Source organism: Oryza sativa, chromosome 3 (assembly GCF_034140825.1).
Source record: "Oryza sativa Japonica Group chromosome 3, ASM3414082v1".
Classification (NCBI taxonomy): domain Eukaryota; kingdom Viridiplantae; phylum Streptophyta; class Magnoliopsida; order Poales; family Poaceae; genus Oryza; species Oryza sativa.
In genome coordinates this window covers 33,291,739-33,315,339 of record NC_089037.1, presented here as the reverse complement: position 1 = coordinate 33,315,339, position 23,601 = coordinate 33,291,739, and the positions used below count along the sequence as shown (strand labels likewise).

Here is a 23,601-nt window from a genome sequence, read left to right as displayed (position 1 = left end):
TTCCGGGTCCAATCTTTAGTGATACGATGGCTAAATCCATCGTCAATTTCATAACATGGACAAGTACACCATATTAAACTTTGGGCAACTGCTCAATTGAAGCCGAAGAGCTCTAATGATGCTTTTGTGAACAACAGTTTGACATGAACAGAACAAAGCCACCCGTTGGTGGTGATAGGACTGTTTGAGTACATGCTAAGAAATACAAAAGTTTCTATTACCCATCTAAAAATTGAATTTCTGCTACCAACTTTTTCATTCACTAGAAAAAAATACCCGTGTGTTGCAACGGGAAAAATTAAAATTACATTAAAATTTGGGTAATTAGGATTTTCTATATTCATGATCTGAGCATTATTCATGCAGATGATTTGTTATCGTTCAATAGCACTTACACAAGCATGTGCAATGCCGGAGGTCCTGTAACCTAATTTTATCTTAGCTCTTTGGATGAAGCATAACCGATGAAGTTAAACGTGTATATTAAGGGAGTTGATTGGACTTTTTCCTAAATAGGCTACACATGTGCATACAGGCTCCAATATGCGTGCACGTGGGCTAACTGGGTCAAGTGGGCCGCAACGCGTTGTATGATCTTTTTTTTTTCGAACGAAGAAGAATTGATCTTTTGCCTCCGATTCCGATTACTTCTGATGTCTGATAATGTTCGTGTCGGAATCAACATTCCTCTGGCAGCAGTTTTCGCCTATATAAGCACCGGTTTTGCAGATAAAACATTAAAAGAAGAGAGGAATAGAGGTTGACAACACCACGCTGACTATGGAGAACGCAAGCCCAGTCGTCAGTGTCCCTGTGCCTTGCCTCTCCATGGAGCAACGCGACGAGTCTGCAGATAAGCCCGTGCTGTTCAGCATCTCCGACAAGAAGGCCATCATCGACGGCGACATCCCGGGGCTGACCAACGCCAACGCCTGGTTCACGCCGCAGGGATGGATCCTACTCCGCCTGAGCACCGCCACGTTCCTGCAGAACCCTCAGGATTCCCAAGACAAGATCCATCTCCCTCATCTACCAGAAGGCTTGTCTACCAGATGCTCGTGCCAGCTTTCCGGCAAGCCTTCTCTCCCCGGCTGCATCGTCCTCGTCGTCGAGCCCATCGCCACCGTCATATGGTACTGTCGCATCGGCGATGACGAGTGGACGAGACACGAGTACGACATTGGAACGTTGCCCTTCGATCCACCCATCGATGGAAAGGACCACGATGATGTGGCGATATGCCAGATTGCCGCTTGCCATGGCAAGTTCTACTTCAACGGTTTCTTCGACACCATCGGAGTGCTGGAGTTCACCCCAACACCGGTGTTCAGCTCGATTGAGATCGTCGACCCGACCCCGGGAGGATTAGGGGTGACGGGCGCGGCGCACGTCTATCTTGTAGAGTCCGAGGACGAACTATACATGGTGTGCTTGCGGATTGACTATGAGTTTACCATCTACGATATGACAGTCCACAAGATGGATTTCTTGAGCCGTCAATGGCGCAGAGCCGACGAGATTGGCGGCCGCGCATTCTTTCTAGCTCCGTTGTACTTCGGCGCTTCATGTTCGGCTGATGAGTACGGGCTTGAGAAGGATTCTGTGTATGCCTCGTATGCAGTGGATAAATGTTTTGAGGTATCCAAGGTGGAAGATGATGAAACCGAGGTGCATGATCTCATTGATGCTCCAGACTCGAAAAGAGGGATGTGGATTTTGCCGGTTGAAAAAAAAGTAGAGATGATAAGAGGGAGTAATAGATGTGATTGCTACCTCCAAATTTATTTATGGCATTCACCAATAAATTAAGATGCAAGATACTCCCTCCATTCCAAATTGATCTGCATATAGTTTTTTTTGAGGTTATTCCTAAATGATCTACATATTTGTGTTTATTTATTAAGTCTATTCGTTATTTGTCCATTGGAGTAAATGGACATTGATGCATGCATCCATGCACACAAGTATTTATAACCCACATGCAATATCTTAATTTGCTATTGGCTAGGAAATAGTGGGGATGGTGCATGCATTGGGTTTGTTGCTAGAGTAAATAAAATATGAGAGAGTTATTAGCTTTTTTTGGTCTTGGTGTACCTATGAAATATGTAGATCAATTTGGAATGGAGAGAGTATACAATAGGTCACCTCTAATACACAAATATCAATGACTTTAGTACTCTCACATCCTTCTTGAAGTTTGTGTGGGGGGTGGTTCATCATCTCTGTCCTCACTTCTCTCCTCCACCTCATCACCCAATAGGGGCAGCACATAAAACATTATAGCACTTGCACTAATGATTGGAAAAAAGTCAGAAGCTATACACTCTAGATGGAAATGATGCTCACAGAAATTATAAAAATCAAAATTTGTATATAGCTGATCGAAATGGTGGGAAACAGCATCACTAAAAAATGATACTTGGTCGGTCGGCCGGGAATTTCCGCCGTCGTTTTTATTTGTTTTTGCAGCGTTTGGTGAGTGCACTATCTGTAAAGTGAGTACTATTCTTAATCAGTACGTATCTTGTTTTCTAGTTAATTGTTCGTATTTCGAGTGCTTGATGAGAGTTAATTAGTTAAGTCATCATTTCCCTTATGCCCGGGCGACACACGTTTTACGATGGATGGGTGTCAATAAAAGGAAATGGATTTTTTCCCTCGAGGGAACGTCTCTTCGTTTTATACATATCATTTAAAAAGTTATCAATTTTTTTTAAAAAAATATCAGATTGATCAATATATGATATATCTTTTTGCAAACATGCGAGTTAAATATCGACTTATATAATTCAAAACACAATTAACAAATTTGACCGTGAATTACGTGTTCTATTCATAGTCAAATTTGTTATTTTTGTTTCTACTTGTATAAGTTAAATTTGAATTTGTATGTTTATAAAGTAACATATCACATATTGATCTATCCTACTAAACTTTTTAAATTTTTTTATGACTTTTTAGGTGACATGTAAAAATAGGGATATCTCCTTAAAGGATGAATTGAGGTTTTACGTCGATGAAATCAACATTCCTTTCTTCCATCACACTCTGTAATCCTATCTTACTATAAAGTTATCCCCCACTAAGTACTCCTTAAGCTTGACATGCAAAGATGCCACATCATCATTCACTAATTAACAAGATGCCACATTATCATCCATTAACAATCATCACATTTAAACATCATTCAAACATACTATATATTTATAGTTTTTATAATTTAAGAGTTTTTCAAATACAAACATGTTAAATTATCATCCAACATAATTCACATAATATTTCAATGTATATCTGTATTATGTTTTATGACATTCTATATACTTATATAGTTTATCCTCACTTAGTTAGTGCTTAAATGATTAATATATGGTTCAAGTTATCTTTCTCCATTTTTTTCCTCAAATTAAGTCATATCACAGCCTTTAGATAATTAATCTACGGTCCAAACTATTTCCCTACTTTTCTTTTTCCATAAAGTCATACCAGCTTACTTTTTACGTTTAAATCACCATTCTACATACTATTTAAATTTAAATTATCATAAACCACATTAATTTACTTAATCTGATGTTATCTAGCTATCTTACACGTTATTTTTTTTATTGTTATCATACAGCAATGCGCGGGGTTTCACCTAGTTATTGATAAACGCAAGCCCAAAGCCTTGAAAACGTCATTAGCATTCTGCCAAAGCTAAGTTAGGACAAGGCGGCGGGAAATTGAAATCATCCCTCGAGGAGATATCCCCTCGTGTCATCAAAAAATATATGAAAAAAATTAACAACATAGATTAATATAAAATATATCACTCCACAAATATGTAAGTTTCTCATCGATCTTTGATTAATATAAAATATATCAAAAAATATAAAATAGATCCTCCACGAACATGCATTCCGAGTCGATCCGGCGGCGGCAAGCGTCTGACACCTTGGTTCCGTCGGCGGCGGAGGGCAAGAGTCCGGAGGAATTCCCGATTCGCCGCCGTGCAGATCAGCGCGCGAGGTCGGTGTTACTTTCCCTGGCCGGTGCCAGCGGTAAGTTTAGCGGATTCCGATTAGTAATTCTGATCTCTGATTAGCTAGTTTCGCGTGAGCTTCGGCCAGTGATTGCTGTGATCGACTCGGAATCTGTCTGTACGTACTCCGATTGACACATCTGCATGCCCGGCCTATATAAGAGATGGTTAAGCACAGTTGCAGTTGATCCAACGCGAGGAGAGGAGCTAGGCTTTTTTTTATCACACCAAGCCGACGTCGCATCACCACAGTTCACCATGGACAAGACGAACAGTGTGCCGTGCCTTGCCCTGTACGTGAAGCACGGCGCCGACTCAGACAAGCCGGCGCTATTCAGCATCTCGGAGAAGAAGGCCATCAACAACAACATCCCCGGGCTGACCAACACAAACTCCTGGGTGACGCCGCAGGGCTGGATCCTAGTCCGCGACACCGTCTCCACCGCCACGTTTCTGCAGAATCCTCATGATTCGACCGATAAGATTCAGCTACCGCACCTATCCCAGAATGTGCACAGCAGTTCCACATGTCTGCTCTCCTGCAAGCCCACGATGCCTGGCTGTGTCGTTCTCCTTGTTGAGCCAGTCGGCACTATCATCTGGTACTGTCACATTGGAGACGATGACAAGTGGGTGAAACATGAGTACGACATCGGAACGCAGCCATTGGACCCCCCCCCCCCCCCTTGGACGGCAAGGACCACGAGAAGGTGCCGATATGCTCGATCGCCGCTTTCCAGGGCAAGTTCTACTTCAATGGTGACTTCGAAAGCATCGGCGTGCTGGAGTTCTCCCCCGAGCCAACATTCAGCTCCATCACAATCACCGACCCCATCATCGGAGGATTAGGGGTGGTGGGCATGGCAAACGTGTACCTGGTGGAGTCCTTGGATGAACTTTACATGGTCTGCCAAATGTATGACTCTGAAATGGAGACCATCTACGATGTCACTGTTTATAGGATGGATTTCTCGAAGCAGCAATGGTGCGTAGCCGAGGACATTGGTGGCCGTGCGTTCTTGACAGCTTCATGCTATTTTGGTGCTTCACGGTCGGCTGATGAGTATGGGTTGGAGAAGGATTGTGTCTACGCTATTTTTGCGCGTGATAAGTATTACGAGGTATCCAAGGTGGAAGATGGAGAAACCGAGGAGCACGAGCTCATCGAAGCTCCAGATTCGAAAGGAGGGACGTGGATTTTGCCCGTTGAATAAAGTAGAGATGAAAATTGTCCAAATCAGTAAGAAATGACGTCGTCTCTATGGAAACAGAGCTGATAGATATTAGAATGTAAGTCAAAATTTATATACGGCTAGAATAAAAAACTTGGTAAGTTGGGAATTTGTGCCACCGTTTCAACTTTCAACCCCGTTGAAAGATTGTAAATGTTTTTCTTTTCAGTATAGCTATTGTTTATTACTCCCTCTATTCTAAAATATAAGGTACAATCACCCTTAATTCAAAGACCAAGAAACAATTATTACCACCTCTTTATTTGAATCGATCCATACATGCACCCAATAGAATTAAACATCTTGTGAGTGTATGATTTAAAAAATAATAATTTAGGAGAGAAGATATGCTAATTAATTGTCATGCATGCATGCACGCCTTATATTATGAAACACCTTTAAAAAGTCGTTGTGACTTATATTTTGGAATGGAGGGAGTACATGTTTTTGCAACGCTTGATGAGAGCACTATCTATGAAATTTACATTTCGTTTTTTTTTTGCGTACTGTCTACTGCAAGCATAACAAGATATTTCGTTGTAAAGAAAAGGTTATGCACACACGAAATTAATGATTCTGGTGTATTAAAAAAATTGAGTAGTGAACCTTGCCATCACTCATCTCAGTTTTATTGGTTTAGCATTAGTCAGTTCATTTTCACAAGTTGTCTGTCGACCAGAACCAAGTAGTGGATTTATTGGGGAAACTCTAATAATCCCTTAACGCGATATCCCCTTATTTTTCGCGTCGCTTAAAAATCATGAAAAAAATTAAAAAAAAGTTAGAGCAACATGTGATATATCACTTCACAAGCATGCATGTTCAAATTAAACTTATATAATTAAAATAAAAACAACAAATTTGACAATGAATAGAATGCGCAATTCACTATTAAATTTGTTATTTTTGTTTCGAATTGTATAAGTCGAATTTTAATTGTGAAAAGATATATCATATATTGATCTATCTTAACAGTTTTTTATAATTTTTTTGATGACTTTCAAATATCATGCACAAAATGAGGGGATGTCCCCTCGAGTGATAAAAAAATCCATCTCGATTTATTGAAAACAAAATACTGTACCTAGCCGAATAATGTCGCACTGCATTTGCCCAGTTGCCTCTGAGGATGAAATTCTTTCACTAGTTCCAAATGAAAGTGACACACTTGGTAAATCTATTTGAACTTGTAAAAGCAGAGGATAGGCCGTAAAATTCCAGGTAAACAGTCATGTGTTTTTTTATTTCCTGTTTCCAACCTGAAACCGAAAGATTAGAGCATTGTTCCTACCTGATGAACAAAGCTGGTATGCCTGCTTTTACTGAAGTCCTCGTCTCGGCGCGTTCCATGGCCGCCTCCTCCTTTCTCCGCAGCTAAGCTCAATCCTTCTCCGCTGCGCTCGTGCTCACGGGCGATCGCCTCCATGGCCGCCACCGCTAGCCGTTGCCCCCTCTATGTCACCGCTCCGGTTCGCGGCGTGGGGGTGGAGGAGAATGCCGCCGCCTGCAAGGAATGGGATGTGGGGAATACGATCAACTCGTGCGTCGCGTCGGCGTGGGGGGGACGAGATGGACGCGATCTCACCTTTTTTTCTCGCCGGGGAAGGAGGGGAGCGCGGCGTCGACTCGCCTTGTGCGGGGAAGAAGACAAGAGGGGTGGGGTTTGCCAGGTTAAATGCCTCTGATCGGTGGCAATGAAAAAAATAATAAAAAAAAAGTCGATCGTATTTTACATTACACTATTTACCATCCATATCTTTAGATAAGATATAGGTCCCTATGTGTATATGACATGGCAAAAGTTAAACATCATGATAAATAGTTAAGTTAAATATCTAGGGTGCGTGAGGTTTGACATTGGAGAGAGGCTTAGGCGGAGGTTAAGGCCCTATTTGAGAGAGCTTGTCACAGCTGCAGCTTTTTGCTAGAAGCTGCCCCAAACAGTCCACAACTTCTGAGAATCTGTAGTTACATATTATGAAAAATGAACTAAGAAGCCAGAAGTTGGAGAAGCTGAGTTTCAGAGTTTTTCCAGATTCTCAGAAGCTGACTACCAAACAGCTGTTTTTCAGAATCTAAAGCTCCCCCAAATAGGCCCTAAGTTTATGAACATTTGTGAAATAACGGGGTGGCATGTGAGAATTTGGTTTTTTTTTTGACTTCTACTTTACTTTTTAGTTGTATAATTACATATTATCATAATATATGGATGAACAATGTGGATTGTTTGGGGAGGTTGAGATTCTCCCAATCTAGATTTTTTTTTATTTCTAGTCTATCTTTTGATTTTATGGTTACATATTTTCAGAATATGGGCAAGAAACTTGGACCGTTGGTGAACCTAGAGATTCTAGCAGAAGCTCTCTCAAACATGGCCATAGATTGGGAGATTGTGTTCCTGTGTGTTCCTGTGTTGGAGGTGGTGGGTTGAGAATGCAGTGGCGGTATGGAGATGGCGTTAGAGGGAGGAGGTGGATTGAGAATACGGTGGCGGTATCAGTTTGTCACTAGAGGATCGGAAGAAGGATTATGCTTTTCTTACTTGTTGGTTCCCTATAGCAATGTACTTCCTCCGTTTCACAATGTAAGACTTTATAGTATTGCCCATATTCATATATATGCTAATGAATCTAATTAGCATCTATATTAATATGGACAATGCTAGAAAGTCTTACATTGTAAAACGGAGGAAGTACTAACCAAGAGCAAGAACAATATAGTGTATGATATCGGCGTTTTGGAGAGAATGTCACATTATGAGCGAGGATATATTTATATACCATTCAATAAAATATTTAATACACTATTTATACCATTTCGTACAATACATCTGTTCTAAAATATAGCAACTTTTGGCTATACATAGAGATATACTCTTGTTTAAATTAAATGTACTGTGGAAGTTGTAATATTAAAAGACCCTCATTGTTATTTAACAAAATAGAATACAAAGAAAACAAAATTTTGGTTTTATTAAGGGTAGCGCAGTAATCGTACAAAATACAAGGACTTGTGTGCAAAATATCCTTCTCTCCGGCTCTCCCACACCAAATCCTCTCACCCCCCACCTGCGCCCCGCGCCTCTCGCCGCCGCCGCCGCCGGCGACGACGAATTTCTTCCACCCGCATCCCCCTCCTCCTAGCAAGCTAGCCGACGGCAACGCCTCCCGGTTCCCCCTATGAACTGACGTCGAGACCTCATCCCGGCCGCCACCAGCGCCAACGCCGCTCCTCCTCCTCCACGAGCCGGTGCCTGGATATTTCTGGATCTGAGGCCGGCCCGTGGCTGCAGGACTGCGTGCACCATTCTTCCGACCCGACGTTCTGCCGCCGCGCGCCTCCATGCCCTCCGGATCAAGCTCCCCCTGTATTAGGGTGGGGTTTTTTGCCTGGGTTGGCGAGCGAGGCAAGATGCTGTGGTGGGACACGCTGCTCTGCTCTGCTCTGGCGTACGGCGTACCTATACGAGAGAACCAAGTGCCGCCTCCGTCAGCCGTGAGGTGCTCATGGAGGGCAAGCCCATCCCCACCGAGCTCCGCAACAAAGACCTCCAGGACCAGGAAAGAGCAGGTTAGTGAGCTCCTGTTTCTCAACGTTTCCGCTCCATCTCCATCGCTGCTGCCTTTTCTGCTTCTTCTTTTTCATCTATATGGCTGGGTGTGTGGTGAATTTTGCTTCAGCCCCAAGTATCCGCGTAGACAATGAGTATTGACGGTGGCACGCTCCACGTGCCAAGATTCTCCTGGCCATGTCTTGCAATCCGAGCACGGCTTGCAATCCAAGCGTGCCCCTGATTTAGTTTGTCGAGGTGCGGCGGCCTTTGACCAGGCAACAAATTGTTCTTCACAAGTTGAATTGGACACATTTGGTTGACAATGATAATCAGTAATTACTGTCCATTCGCTAGGAAGTCAAACCCATAATTCCTGTCTCGCAAAGACTAAACTATGGTAGTCATATTTAGTATAGTTCAAAGGCAACCTTCACAATTGAATCTATTCTAAAAAAGTTCGAAGCAGTCACTAATGAAAATCTTGAACTACTTTAATTCTAACATAGTTCCAGAAAAGATTGGTGAAGTATACTTTGAACTATTCTAGAAAAAGTAATGCTGAAGGCTGTTGATGTGCTTGCTAGCAGTGAGTGTGTCAATGGTACCATCTTTTTTTTTCCCTAAGAGGGGGATGATAATTCACAAACAAACTGTGAATTTTGGATTCTATTCTTCTGTCTTATTTGGGCATAATTTATCGGTTCTCATATTTAGGTTTGATCACTGTAAAGGAAAATGTCTCTGGACTCAAGCCAGTGCTCCATGGCTTTCATGTGCATGCACTTGGTGGCACCACTAATGGTTGCATGTCAATGCTACATTCATTTCTTTCCCCCTTTTCTTTGTCAGGAGAAATGGATTGTGGTGCGCGAGTTGGGGAAATTGTTCTAAAAGTGTAGGAATAATATACTCCAATCCAACTAGGAAGGAACATGGGGGGCACAAGAAGGTTAGAAACGTCATGCTGGTGGCGTTGGAAATATAATGATTTGAATTGGAGCGGATGCTTTTTTTTACAGCTCTTTTATTGCTTACATTCCAAAAATATTTTAGTACACACTGTCTGCATTGGATGAAAATTTGATAGCTTAACTACAACGCTGTGCTATCTTAACATTTATTAGGTGTTTTACTCAGGTAGGTTCTACAGAGACCTAGAAATCTGAGGGACATTAGTGTGTCTAAGTTATCTTGAAATGTTTCACGAAAATTTTTAGTGTTCACCCCAAGACATCATTAGTGTATGCCTATGCTTAATGAATGTCGTTATCCGCTTGAATGACCAATGTTTCTTATGTTTCCTTGTAAATCAAATGTTATATCATTGTCTCTTGTCATTTCATGCAGATTTTCACACCACTTAGCCCAACCCTGTTTCATGTAATGGCTTCTTGCTTAATAGGCCTTCCAAGTAAAGATGGCATAGGCTGAGTTGCAGGATGGAAATTTATCAGGAGTCAGCTCCACTTTCAGTGAATCCATCCTTCTCCTGGAGGAAGAGAAGATACATGATGCAGTGTATGTTCTTTTTATTCGTGTTCTGACATTGCATGAAGTAACGCTTCTTATATTTTATTTGGAAATTGGAACGATCTCTATTTTTTTCCTTCTCTCAGTGAGTTCAGTTTTCTGAAGAAAAAATGTGTTTTAGTTTAAACACAACCATTTGTTTAGTAGTTAATCCATTACACGTTTCTGTGAAATTTTGATCATTCGTAACACTGTTAAATTTTACTTTGTGATTTGTAATAATTTCTTCTGCTTCTTTTTCTGCAGTGGACAAGTTGGTGAAAAAAAAGGAATTGAACTTTTGCAAGATATACTGAAATAAAGTCAGTGGTTAAGTCTGATAAATTATCTGCTGCATTGAAGTCCCCTCATGCGTTTCTGCGCAAGGTATGTAGTTGCATCGTTTCCTCTTTACACGCACTGAAAAAAGACATGTTGGAAAGCCTACAACCATAGAAGTTTACATTGTCCATTTTTGGATTATATGTTAATTGCCGGAACTGATAGTCTTCAGATATAATGCATAAGAATTTATATTCTTGCTAGGGAGAAAAAAACTCTTCATGGTTTTACGAATTTCATCACTTGCAAAATGGAGCAGCAAGTTAGCCACTATGGGCACATTCAGTTTTAAATTAGGATTCTGATCTGAGGATTTAGGCTTGCAGGGTACAGAAATCAGAATTTTCCCATTTGCTCTGCTTCTACTGGAAACATAAAATTTTAAATGCTTGTCCTAGAACCATGTTATTTCATATTTAAGCACTATGCTTTATGGTATTCCACATTTAAACTTTTTATTTAGGGATTGGAGGATATTGAGGGGGATTAATTCCACACCTTAATAGATGTGGAATTAATCCCCTTCGAAATCCCCCTTGATTCCCTTGTAGGAGGGATTAACTGAACAATGCCTTAGTGGTACACTATCATCCATTGAAGGAATAACTTTTGGAAACAAGTGGCCGTGAACTTACATAATAATGCTTGGCTTTGTTGGCAGATGATGGAGAGTACAATGGATGACTGGTCAATCAGAAAGGGTCTTCAACAAAGTGGAGGTGTGGTTAAATTATATGTACATTCAAACTAATATTTATCAGATGGCTTTGGATGGGATTTCATGGACAATGTTTATATACATTGTCACTATTTAGGTTAGAGAATACAGAACAATACACACTGTGTCATATTTGGGTACAGGGACCGCTCATATTCTGGGATGCATTCTTCAGCTTTTGTTAACTGTGATGATGTAGCCTTGAGCTGCAGTCAACAACGGTTCCTTTCGATTCTGTCATGCCAATTTCCCCATCCCTGCACTGTCTTTCACAATTAAGTCATCCCTATTTTTGTACAATGCAATGAACAGCTGCAAGCATAGTTGCAAGAGTGATATTTTGGTTATTCACTAATATGGTCATATTATGGTTTGAAGTTTGGTCAATTTAATTAAAGAGCACCTATGTTAACAAAGCTTCCAATTGTTTTTATATTGTTATGATCATGACATTAACCTGTGTGGTTGTACTTTTAATTAATATGCACGGGGAGTATTTGCACGAGCAAATTTTTACATGAAGTTTGTTCATTTGACATTTGGCGTCACTGAATACAAATTTCTGACTATGTATGTACTATGTTTTAAGATTACCTTTTTTAGGTTAATTGAAATGAAGGGGAAACATTCAATCAATAATAACTAATTGGCATTTCATGAGACTTTTGCTTGCGCAGCTGTGTGCGGTAGTAGCACCGCGCTTTTCCCTTCTAATACTATCCGCACACTCTATTTCTTTTGAATGAAAAAGACAGGTGGGGTTAGAGGCTACACATGTCAACCACTTTTTTTTTACCAACTCTCTATTTTTTTTAATTAAAGTGATTATATAGGGCTAAAGGGTCCACATGCCAGTAATAGAAATACATACAATAATTAAAAGATGATATACATAGGAAATGATGATAATGCAGATTAATGATATTTTTGAAATCCCATTGCAATGCACACGCAATATGGTAATATATATAGGAAAAAGTCCAAATCCCCCCTAGACTATGCCCAAGAGTCCATCTAGCGTCCCAAACTATAAAACCGGGTATTTAGCCCCCAAACCTTATAATCCAGTCCATTTAACCCCCTAAGCTGTTTCACAAGGCGGTTTTGCACATGTGGTGGGCTGACTGGACCGTATTTGCCACGTCGTCATGCTGACCAGGCAATTGCAAAGTACAGGAGGGAAAGGTGAAGTGATCGCGAAATAAAATGAGGGAGGGAACGCACATCGCTCCATATATCATTCTTGCCTCATCGTACTCCCTCATCCCATCTCCTAGGTTTCTTCTCTCGAGTGTTGCGTCTATGACGACCATGGCTGCCTGATCACGCACTGACGGGAAGATTAAGGTGATCGCGGAGTACATCTTGGAGTAGGTGAGATCCCTGACTCGATTGCAGTCTTTGATGCAAGAAAGTTTCCTCCGTTTTTATCTAGGGTTTTGTGGTGATTGTTTTACTCACAGTGGTTGACAGCCTCCACGAGGGAGGTATGGAGGCAAGATATAATTAGCTTTGGTTTCTTTAGTTTTGTTTTCTTTTTGTTCCGACATTGAGGTTTAGGGCTTTGATGTTTTCTGTTGCATAGTGCAGATCGATGTGTGTAGGATGATCTTTTTTAATCTTGTCAAATCTAATATAAATTAAATTAATTTCGTCTTTTATCATGCAGCACAAGCTAGCAAGAATGAATAATTTGGAGATACTTCCTGTCAGATTCCATTATAATGGGGAGTTCGCCAATTCTAGAAGGATTGTGCAATACGTTGGTGGAGATGAAGGGATGTTATATATAGAAAATGATAAGATTTCTATGCCTGAAATTAGAGGACACCTTGCAGACCATGTCGAGGTCAAGGATGCCATGCAGCTTCACTGGTTGTTTCCTGGAAAAGAATTAAGCACATGATTACGTTTACTGACAGATGACAAGGCATGCTTTGATATGTCAAGTTGCATTGCTGAAGGTGGAGTGGCTGAAATTTTTGTGGAGGAAACAATGTCAGATTATAATTCTAAAGAAAGTGATTGGGAAACTGACAGTGTGAAATCTGATGAGATGGAAAACGTGGAAGGGACACAATATGATGCAAACAAAGAAGGAAGTGTGGGAGAAGATAGTGACACTATTGATAGTGACTATCAACCAGAAAGTGGAAATAGCTCACCAGATGATGAGGAGGTAGTAAACCTACGAAAGTTTGCTGAGATGTATAACAAAAAGTTAAAAGCAATGAGGCTAATTCTACAAGATCCTGATGCAAACAGTGTGCCCATTGAGTTAATAGGTCATGGAGATGATAGCTTGAATGAGATAATTGATGAACCTACATATGATTCTAGTGAAGGTTATTCTTATGACGATGATAGTGGTGAACACAACGACCATACAGTGAGGAGAAAGAGTAGGTGGACAAGGTATGACTCTAATTCTGCTATTCCCCATTTTTCGGTTGGCATGACATTTAGAGGGAAAGAGGAAATGAAGAAAGCTTTACTTAAGTACGGAATAGTGACCAAACGACATATCGTGTTTATCAAGGATGAGAGGGACAAGATCAGGGCTCCTAGATGTCCTTGGCTGATTTATGGTTCAAAGAGAAGCAAATGTGATTGGTTTCAAGTTGGTACTCTCTGTGATGAACACACTTGCCCACCTAAGGAGGAGGTACACAGTAAACTTGCAAAATATGACATGCCTTAAGTGCTATTTATAAGTCAGGACAAGCCATAGATGGTTTTATTGCTCAATGCTATTCAATTGAAGAGTACAACATATGATCATTGCATGGAGCCTGTGGAAGGAGAGAAGTGGCCTACATCAGATCACCCCAAGCCTTCACAACCTGGTTATGTCAAGATGCCTGGCAGGCCAAAAGGAAAAGCTAGGAAGCGGGAGCCTGGTGAGAAACCTAAAGCAACTAAAATGTCAAGAGTTGGCACAGTTATGAGGTGTGGGCTTTGTCATAAAACTAAGCATAATAGCATGGGTTGTCCACTCAATAAAGAGAGTGGCAAGAAGAAAAATGCTCTTGTCACAGGAGCTAATAGAAAAAGAAAGCAACCTGATGGAGCAACATCATCGACTGTTCATACAAAACAACAGGCAATCACATCTCCCTTCAACTAACTGCAAATTTAATCCTAATATGATTTGTGTACATTGCAGGCATCACATAGCTTGCAAGGAGCAGGGGAAGGAACAATTCACAGGCTAGGAAAGACACCTGTAAGGAGCTCCAAGAAGGTTTCACTGAAGGGCAAGCCAACTGGAGTAGCAATCTGATCAGCAGTGCTTTTTTGTGTTTATACCTGTATTCTTGTCAAGATCTATGTTCCTTACTAGTTTCCTACCACTTGTGTTAGTACTCTAAACCTGAAAAACAATCAAATTTGTTGGATGTACTCTGAACCTGTAAGCTTGATCTTGAACATGGCCTTCGTTCCTGCACAATTCTCCTGATTACAGTCATATTATAAAGTAAAAATGTCCAAATACAATCACATGAAAAAAATGAGAAAAATGCGAATAAGATAATCCCAAAAGGATACAACGTTTGAATTGCATAATAATATGCTTACTAGATTATACAATATCACTTGGGCAATCTCCACATTACACTCAACAGTAGAGGGATAATAGATGAGCTTCTTTTACACATTTCATTCCTCCCTAATCTATATGCATGGATTTACACTGAAAAAATTCTTTTCTATCACCATGTTCTACAGTTCATATCACTTGGCCCTGTCCATCCTTGCCGTGCTTGCGGCCGGCGCGTCGAGCGTCGCCGTGCAGCCCATGCACCTGCCCCGACAGCCACAGAACTTATCCTGTAGCCTACAAGCTCCGGGAACGCATGAGCCCCAGCGCCGGCAAAGATGACACATACAGGATGCTGCACGTACGGCTCCTACCTGTCGCGGGCGCCGGGGTCGTCGCGCTCGCCGTGGCTGCGCACCAGCGCCGCTGCTATGATTTCCCGCGCTAGAGTCGCCTCGCCCCAGGTCCGGAATTTGACGCTGCTACTGACGTGCGGGAAGAACTCGAGATGGGGAATATGAACCCTAGAGCGAGAGGAACTCTCCCTTTCCCTCCTGTTACGAAGTGGTAAATACGGTCCAATCAGCCCGCCACGTATGCAAAACTGCCTTGTGAAACAGCTTAGGGGTTGAAATGACTGGATTATAAGGTTTGAGGGGCTAAATACCCGATTTTATAGTTTGGGGACTATATGAACTCTTGAACATAGAACCTGTTTTATTCAGCTTAGAATTATTATAACCTGGATTATTAGAAGTAAAGTTGAAACAAACAAGTTAATTATTATGATAGATTATTACAATCTATAAGCCATATTATTATAATCTAATAATCTCCTTTTTTTTTGAGCTTTTTTCAGATTATTGAGTGGCTAAAGACTCACTATTTTTAGATGCCTCCAATAATCTAGAGAAACAAATAAATTACAGTTTATTTTATGTCAGCTTATTATAATCCAGCTTAGAGTAATCTGATTTAATAATCTAGATTATAATAATCTTAAGTTGAAACAAACATGGCCATAGTTTATGGGAGATTTAGACTTTTTCCATATTATCTGATTATATATATAATCAAATAATTGATTATTTAAATATTACGTAGATAACTAAATGAAACCTATTATCTACACTTACTATTTATAAAAACGTAATGGTCGTGGTGAATCGTCCACTAATTTTTCGCACCTTCCTATATTACCCCATCTTTCTCTTTATTGAACCTACAAAGTCAAATGCTAGATCTTCTGTACGCTCCTCTCTTAGAATTATTCGTACATACTCCCCAATGGTCAATCCTTTAAAATCTTTAAAAGGCATACATTTCATAAGTCACATGTTTTAAAACATAATAACACAAAACCCCACCTTTTACCATTTGTTTCAAGGAACCACATATTTTAAGGTAAAATGTTTCACAAAACCACATATTCATTCAAAATACTTATACTTCGTTGTAGTACACATATACTCGCATTAAGGGCTGAACGTTTCTATACTATACGCTCTATTTCCTTCCTACCTCACAATTCATAATGGGAAAATTGTTGATGCAAATAGCATCTCATGTACAAATTACATATAAGCAAAAAAAAAAAAACTCATAATTCATGACCGGTGTTCTCTTGAGAAAGTGGCTACATCTACTCAGAAAATGCAACATATTATTTCTTATACATGTATTACGCGTAAGTATAATAGCCAATGAATAATTTAGGCATATGAATGTAGGTTTTATTAAACGTTTTGCCCTAAACCCCAGGTTCCTTGAAACACGCTGTAAAATATGTGGGGTTTTTATGTTACGCATGCTTTTTTTTTATTTTGCGAAATTTGCTCAAATAAAAAAGAAAAACGCCCAGAACATCAGATCCGCCACCCGCAATCCGCCGGCCTTGCCCGTCACCCACGACAGCCGTCGACGGCCCCTCCGCGCCTCCACTGCCTCCGTCCAAGCGGCCACCGCCGCGCGGGCGGACGGGGATCGCGGCGGACTACGGGGACGCCGCGGCCTTCTCCTCCCTCTCTCCCCCCGCGGGACCTTCCCGTCCCCGCCGATCCGCCGCCCCGTACGCCGATCGCCATCTCCGCCGTCCAGTCCGCGGCCCCCTACGCCGATCGCGACGCACAGCCCCCCTCTAACAAGGTACTGATCCCCTCATCGCAGTTAAGGTAAGCGGATTCGTCGCAGTTCTATCTGATTCGGTTTCAGTTCTCCGCTTGATTCGGTCTATGATGTTCTATCTGATTCGATCGCAGTTCGTGGAATTTCATCCAGGGGTTTGTCCGTTGCCATGACCGACTCGAAATACGCTGTGGCACTCCGATTGGCATCTGATTTGGACTCGTCCCAACCCTTCCCAATTTCCCCCTCCTCGCCTATATAAGGGAGCCACTACGGTGGCAGATCCCACGAAGAAGAGAGGAATAGAGGCTTGACAACACCACGCCCACGAAGAAGAGAGGAATAGAGGTTTGACAACACCACGCCGACTATGGGAGGCCGTGTCCCTCTGCCTTGCATCGCCCTGAAGCATGGCGCCGACTCAGACAAGCCGGCGTGACCAACAGCAACGCCTGGCCGACGCCGCGGGGATGGATCCTGATCCGCGACGACACCACCACGTTTCTGCAGAACCCACAGGATTCCGACGGAAAGATTCAGCTGCCGCACCTGCCGGAAGTCGTGCACAACAGATGCGCATGCGTGCTCTCCGGCAAACCGACGATCCCAGGCTGCATCGTGCTTCTCGTCGAGCCCGAAGACACCATCATCTGGTACTGTCACGTCGGAGGAGAAGATGAGGAGTGGGCTAGACATGAGTATGATATTGGAACACAGCCCTTGCTTCCACTCGTGGATGGCAAGGGCCACGAGAAGGCGCCGATAACCTCGATCGCTGCTTGCCAAGGCAAGTTCTACTTCAATGGCAGATTCAACAGCATCCGCGTGCTGGAGTTCACCCCAGAGCCGACGTTCAGCTTCATCGCAATCACGGAACCCTTGGATTTCTGGGGCGCAGCTAGCGTATTCTTGGTGGAGTCAGAGGGCGAACTATACATGGTAAGCCAGCTGTTTGACTACAACCTCGAGTACATCTGCGATGTCACTGTTCATAAGATGGATTTCTCCAAGCATCAATGGTGCACAGCCGAGGACATCGGTGGTCGTACGTTCTTGATAGCTCCATGTTATTTCGGTGCTTCACGTTCGGCCAATGAGTGTGGGCTGGAGAAGGATTGTGTCTACGCTATTTTTGTGCGTTATAAATATTTTGAGGTATCCAAGGTAGAGGATGGAGAAACCGAAGAGTATGATCTCATCGAAGCTCCAAATTCAGATATAGGGATGTGGATTTTGCCCACCGTCTAGTTTCACAATTGGGAATTTTATCATCTTTTTTGCATGGAAAGAAACATGTTTTTTTTATCCAGTGTAACCGTAGTTAATTATTTGTATTTCCAACTTTAGTAAGCTATATATATGAAACAGTATTATTGGTCACACATCAATCAGTGTTACAAGAATTTTTGTTGGAAAGAAAGGGAGGGTTCGTTGAAAGACTGTACAGAAATATTTTCTCTAGTGTAGCCATTGTTTATTATATGTTTTTGTAGCGCTTGATGAGTGTGCTATATATGAAATTAAGTTTTTTTTTCTGTCGTACTGTCCACTGAAAGCATAACAAGATATTTCCTTGGAAAGAAAGGGTTATGCACAGAGATAGCACACAGGAAATTGATGACTATTCTGGTGTATTAAAAACCGAGTACCGAACCTTGGCGCCACTCTTCTCAATTTTATTGGTTTATCATTATTTAGTTCATATTCATGAGTTGTTTGTCGGCCAGCCAGCTGAATAATGTCACACTGCATGCATGTGCCAAGTTACCTGTGAGGATAAAAATCTCTCCCTAGTTTCAAATGGAAGTGACACACTTGGTAAATCTATTTGAACTTGCAAAGGCAGAGGATAGGCCGTAAAGTTCCAGGTCATGTGTTTTTCTGTTCCTGTTTCCAACCTGAAGCTGAAAGATGGAGCATTGTGCCTACCTGATGAGAAAGCTACATGTGCAGGCTGGAAATTTTTCATCCAAATTGTTAGTTGTTGGTTTCCATTTCCCCATGAGTAGTTGGAGTCTTGGAGCACTAGATGTTATTAGGAGAGAAAAACCAGCACAAGATATTAGATCGATGGACCGATGGTGTTTCGTCTCACTATTTGCTTTGGTAGTTTGCTTGGCTAATACGGCCGTCATTAGTTTGTAATATCAATTTGATTTGACTGGCTAATTTCGTACTCCCTCCGGCTTAGTAAAACTTATTATTTTAAACAACGACACGCGGTTAAAAAACGATTTCAACAACTATTTTTTATTACAATATATATAACAACATCAATAAATATATAATTTATTGAAGTACTTTTAGGACTAATCTAACATTCTGAGATGTTATTTTAGTCAAAGTTGTAAAAGTTTAACAATATTTTTGTTCAAAATAATAAGTATTACTAAACCCAAATTGTAATTAGTGGTTTGCATGTGTTCAGATTAAAAAAAAATAGCTAACATCACCTCGCCATCCCCGTTGCCGTGCCGCTCAGCTATCTCAACGTGGATGCCTCACTTGATTTGGGAGGAGAGACCGAGAACAGGAGCATGGGAGGAGAGTGAGGATGATATGTGAGGCCCGGTTTGTTTTTGCCATGTAAGCGCGTAGTCAGCACAAGTGGATCGGATCAACTTGCCACGTCAGTAGAAAACAACCATCTATGCTGCGGGAGGGCCTAATCTATCCCAGTTTTGCAAGTTTGGGGGTCAAAATTTCTGGTATCGTGGTCCAAGGATACGATTTCAAACTCGATGTCAAGAGGAGGGACCTAAAGTAAACTTATTCCTATTCCAAAACACCGGTTCACTCACTCTTGGGCCGGCGAAGTGAACCATGTGAGAAGTGAAAGCCCATACTTGGTTTGGTCGGTGAGGCCTCGAGCCCTCGACTCCCGGACGCCTCGCCTGCGTCGATCTCCATCCATCGCCGCCGGCGTCCGCGGCGTCTCTCTCGCTGGTTGGCTGGTGAGTCTCATGATCATCCATCCCTTCTTTCTCATCTCTCTCTACTTATTACGTTCCTTTCTCGAATTTGCGTTAGCCCTAGCTTCTCTTCTAGATCTTGGAAGCTTTTCTCTTTGCCTGCCGCTGTGATCACAAACTGTGTGTCGCTTGCCATAACTGACATGCTCTTTGATTTGTGCTAGAATCGTGTGCCTGGCTAGCTTGTTTCAGATCTGTGCTGAAATAAAGAACAATATTAGTATATGTTAAATCGAGGGATGGATAAGTTTGTTTTCTGATGAAATTTGCGTGCTTCTATAAATTATTCTTGATTTTTCTTTTTGAATTTTCACCGGTGGGCCGGGGATGAATTTCATTTCCCAAACGAAAAAACTCTGTACAGGCAACGGGCAAACAAGACTATAAATTCTTCGTTATACCCTCTCTAGTCATTGCTCGCTCGCTCCTTGCTGTTATTGATTGCTCAAAAATAATCCAGATTTCTCACCCTTCTCCATTGAATCTCTACTTCTCCTTTTTGAGTGTCAGTCAGGCTACCAACGAAGAGAAAATTAATTTAAGTCGCTCATCCGGTTTGTTGACTTGTGGAATGATTTCTCTATCCCTTGATTGGACCTTCAGGTCAAGGAAGCGTGAGTGTTGAAGATGAGCTGCGAGAAGTTGAGCCGTCAGTCTCTGCATTTGGTGTTGAACGAGGGTCGCGGCTTGTTCTCGCTAAGGCACATGGACGTATCAAAGCTCTTCTACCCATCAACGGCAGAAGCACTGGAAGCAGAGGCTAAAGCTAAGAAGAAGAAGAATGGCACCAACAAAATTGGGAGCATCGGCCGTTTGCCAACACCGAGCATACACTACCAGCCATATACGTGGTCTGCGTCTAATCCCTACAGTTCACTGTGTGCACTTGCTCTCTTTGGTGAGAGGAGCAAGAACAAGATCCTCTGCACGGACATGGCAGGCCACACCAGCATCTACAACCCCGAGTTGCGCTCATTCATGAGAATGCCTGATCTGAATTCGCCCAAGAGATACAATAGTTGTGTGGCTGTCTCCATCCCAGGTGCTTCTGCCCATGCCATGTCCAACTTTGACATCGACACAGACCACAGCCTGTACATCATGGATATCGATCCTACCTACTGGTGTAGTTCTGAGGTGCTTGCCTATGATCCTGTGGAGGAGTGTTGGTGCTGGGGGCCACTCCCGCAGCCGCCATTCTTTCAGGACCGAGAGTATAAGGTCCCCCTTAAGCCTCGCTTCATGGTGGTCGATAGCACCAAGATATGCGTGTCTACCACCACGGCGACCTACTCCTTTGACATGGTGACGAGAGATTGGAATAAGGTGGGTGATTGGGTGCTGCCCTTCAATGCCGAGTATGTCCCTGAGCTGGGCCACTGCCTCGGCATGTCGGATGGCGGCCCCTTTGACCTGTGCATCTTGGACAACCTCTCCACCGCCGCAGGCTCTCCTCCGCCGGTGGTGCGGCATGTCGGGATGGAGTTTGAGCTGCCGGAGAACTGGTCTCAGGTGTACCGTGACCTGGTGAACCTTGGATCACTGAGGTTTTGCATTGTCAATGGCTACACCATTGAAAACGAGCGGTACGAGTGTGACTTTAACCCAGTGACTGTCTTCACCGGCGTGGAGGTGTTGCCAACAAGCAGTGAACAGGGGCTCCTTATGATCAAGCACAAGTCCAAATGTATCATGACTTACATCATGTTCGTGCTCTGAGGTCATCGATTGGTCCTCAATATTTATCCATGTTTAACCTACTGGGAGAAGTAGGTTCATAATAGCCAGTAGGAGGACAAATGCTGCACGCAGTGATTTTGCTTTAATGTGCCATCTATATATCCATGTTACTGTTGTACTAGTGTTTTATTTTTTTTGTCGTAAGGACTATGTATATCTTAGCCCTTGTTTCTCTGCCGATAAAACTAATATATGCAAGCCCAAAGGTCTGGAAGATTTTTGGTTCCGATTTGCCAGTTGCCGCGCGCCGTGCAGATCTTTGCCAAGACGGCTGGTGCGGGAATCGCATAATTGATTTCTGTCTCCGATTCCGATTGCTTCTGACTCGTGCTGAAGGCTACCAAGGATCGCCATCACCGACACGAACTAACCTTGCTCAGCCTGCAGTTTTCGCCTATATTAGTGCATGCTGGGTACAGTTTGCAAATCCAACGAAGAAGAGAGGAATAGAGGTTGACAACATCACAACAAACGAAAGAAGAAGAAGAGGAAGAAGAACATCACCCAATCATGGACAACACGAGCCGCGTCTCCGTGCCTTGCCTCTCCTTGGAGCAACGCGACGACTCCGCGGATAAGCCGGCGTTGTTCAGCATCTCGGACAAGAAGGCCATCGACGGCGGCATCCCAGGGCTGACCAACACCAACGCATGGTTCACGCCACAGGGATGGATCCTACTTCGCCAGAGCACCACCATGTTCTTGCAGAACCCACAGGATCCCCAAGATAAGATCCGTCTACCTCATCTGCTAGAAGGAGGCTTGTCGACCATATGCTCATGCCGTCTCTCCAGCAAGCCATCTCTCCCCGGTTGTGCGTCCTCCTCATCGAGCCCATCGCCACTGTGATTTGGTATTGTCGCATTGGCGACGATGAGTGGATGAGATACGAATACGACATTGGAATCCAGCCATTGGATCCGCCCTTCGAAGGCAAGGACCATGAGAAGGTGCCGATATGCCAGATCGCCGCTTGCCGGGGCAAGTTCTACTTCAACAGCAACTTTGAGAAAATCGAAGTGTTGGAGTTAACCCCCACGCCGACGTTCAGCTCCATTGAGATCGCGGACTCTATTGCCGGAGGATTAGGGGTGATTGGCGGGGCGTATGTGTACCTTGTTGAGTCTGAGGATGAACTATACATGGTCTGCCTGCGGCTTGACCATGACTTCACCATCTACGATATGACCGTCCACAGGATGGATTTCTTCAGCCATCAATGGCGCAGAGTGTATGAGATTGGGGGTCGTGCATTCTTTCTAGCTCCGTTCTATTTTGGCGCTTCATGTTCGGCTGATGAGTACGGGCTCGAGAAGGATTCTGTGTATGCCTCGTATGCACTGGATAAGTGTTTTGAGGTATCCAAGGTAGAAGATGACGCAACCGATGTGCATGAGCTCATCGATGCTCCAGACTCGAGAAGAGGGATGTGGATTTTGCCCGTTGAAAAAAAAATAGAGATGTTAATGTTTGGATACAGTCGGAAAACTATATAATCTCTATGAAATCGATGTTGATAGAAATTGAAAAATTCAAAATTTATATATGGCTAGAATTGGAAGCGGCATCACTTGTACAAAACATACTTGGTTGGAAATTTCCGCCACCGTTTTGAACCCTAGTTGAAAGGTTGTAAAGAAGAATCATTTTCCGAATGTAACTGATTTATTATTTGTTTTTGCAGTGCTTGATGCCTGCACTATATATGAAAATAATATTTCTTTTCTTTTTGGGGTACTTTCTACTGAGAGCATAAATATTCCGTTGGAAAGAAAGGGTTATGTACAGAGAGAACACACAAGAAAATGATGACCTTTATTTTTCGATTATTAAATTGATAACCACCTTG

At 42.5% G+C, this 23,601-nt stretch overlaps 3 protein-coding genes and 3 long non-coding RNA genes across 8 annotated transcripts; 4 read left to right on the top strand and 2 right to left on the bottom strand.

The window, feature by feature from the left end:
* Nucleotides 1-768: 768 nt before the first annotated feature.
* On the top strand, nt 769-1,809 carry LOC136355694 (uncharacterized). Its single transcript, XM_066308517.1, has one exon. It carries the CDS (start codon nt 781-783, stop codon nt 1,807-1,809), a length of 1,029 nt encoding a protein of 342 aa, XP_066164614.1. The 5' UTR covers nt 769-780.
* A 4,488-nt stretch (nt 1,810-6,297) lies between these two features.
* LOC112938368 (uncharacterized) lies at nt 6,298-6,894 on the bottom strand. Its single transcript, XR_003241569.2, has 2 exons — nt 6,839-6,894; nt 6,298-6,757 (listed from the first exon to the last, which is right to left on the bottom strand). It is a non-coding gene; the product is annotated as an uncharacterized lncRNA (long non-coding RNA).
* A 1,382-nt stretch (nt 6,895-8,276) lies between these two features.
* Nucleotides 8,277-14,819, top strand: LOC107280465 (uncharacterized). 3 transcript variants are annotated; one of them, XR_010740288.1, is made up of 5 exons: nt 8,277-8,823; nt 10,154-10,324; nt 10,583-10,702; nt 11,319-11,376; nt 13,045-14,819. It is a non-coding gene; the product is annotated as an uncharacterized lncRNA (long non-coding RNA). The 3 variants fall into 3 exon arrangements; XR_001544729.3 differs by lacking the exon at nt 13,045-14,819 and adding an exon at nt 9,656-9,755 and having other exon boundaries at nt 11,319-11,805; XR_001544728.3 differs by lacking the exon at nt 13,045-14,819 and having other exon boundaries at nt 11,319-11,805.
* A 57-nt stretch (nt 14,820-14,876) lies between these two features.
* LOC9270738 (uncharacterized) lies at nt 14,877-15,461 on the bottom strand. The gene is made up of 2 exons (XR_001544731.3): nt 15,291-15,461; nt 14,877-15,213 (listed from the first exon to the last, which is right to left on the bottom strand). It is a non-coding gene; the product is annotated as an uncharacterized lncRNA (long non-coding RNA).
* A 1,939-nt stretch (nt 15,462-17,400) lies between these two features.
* Nucleotides 17,401-18,422, top strand: LOC107275308 (uncharacterized). The gene has a single exon (XM_015776655.3). It carries the CDS (start codon nt 17,977-17,979, stop codon nt 18,286-18,288), a length of 312 nt encoding a protein of 103 aa, XP_015632141.1. The 5' UTR covers nt 17,401-17,976; the 3' UTR covers nt 18,289-18,422.
* A 1,478-nt stretch (nt 18,423-19,900) lies between these two features.
* On the top strand, nt 19,901-21,978 carry LOC136355834 (uncharacterized). Its single transcript, XM_066308988.1, has 2 exons — nt 19,901-19,994; nt 20,616-21,978. The coding sequence occupies exon 2, from the start codon at nt 20,640-20,642 to the stop codon at nt 21,729-21,731; it is 1,092 nt and encodes a 363-aa protein (XP_066165085.1). The 5' UTR covers nt 19,901-19,994; nt 20,616-20,639; the 3' UTR covers nt 21,732-21,978.
* The last annotated feature ends 1,623 nt before the right edge of the window (nt 21,979-23,601 follow it).

Bases quoted from the DNA above. Each gene is read 5' to 3' on its own strand.
- LOC136355694 (XM_066308517.1), top strand. From the start codon at position 781: ATGGAGAACGCAAGCCCAGTCGTCAGTGTCCCTGTGCCTTGCCTCTCC.
- LOC107275308 (XM_015776655.3), top strand. From the start codon at position 17,977: ATGGTAAGCCAGCTGTTTGACTACAACCTCGAGTACATCTGCGATGTC.
- LOC136355834 (XM_066308988.1), top strand. From the start codon at position 20,640: ATGAGCTGCGAGAAGTTGAGCCGTCAGTCTCTGCATTTGGTGTTGAAC.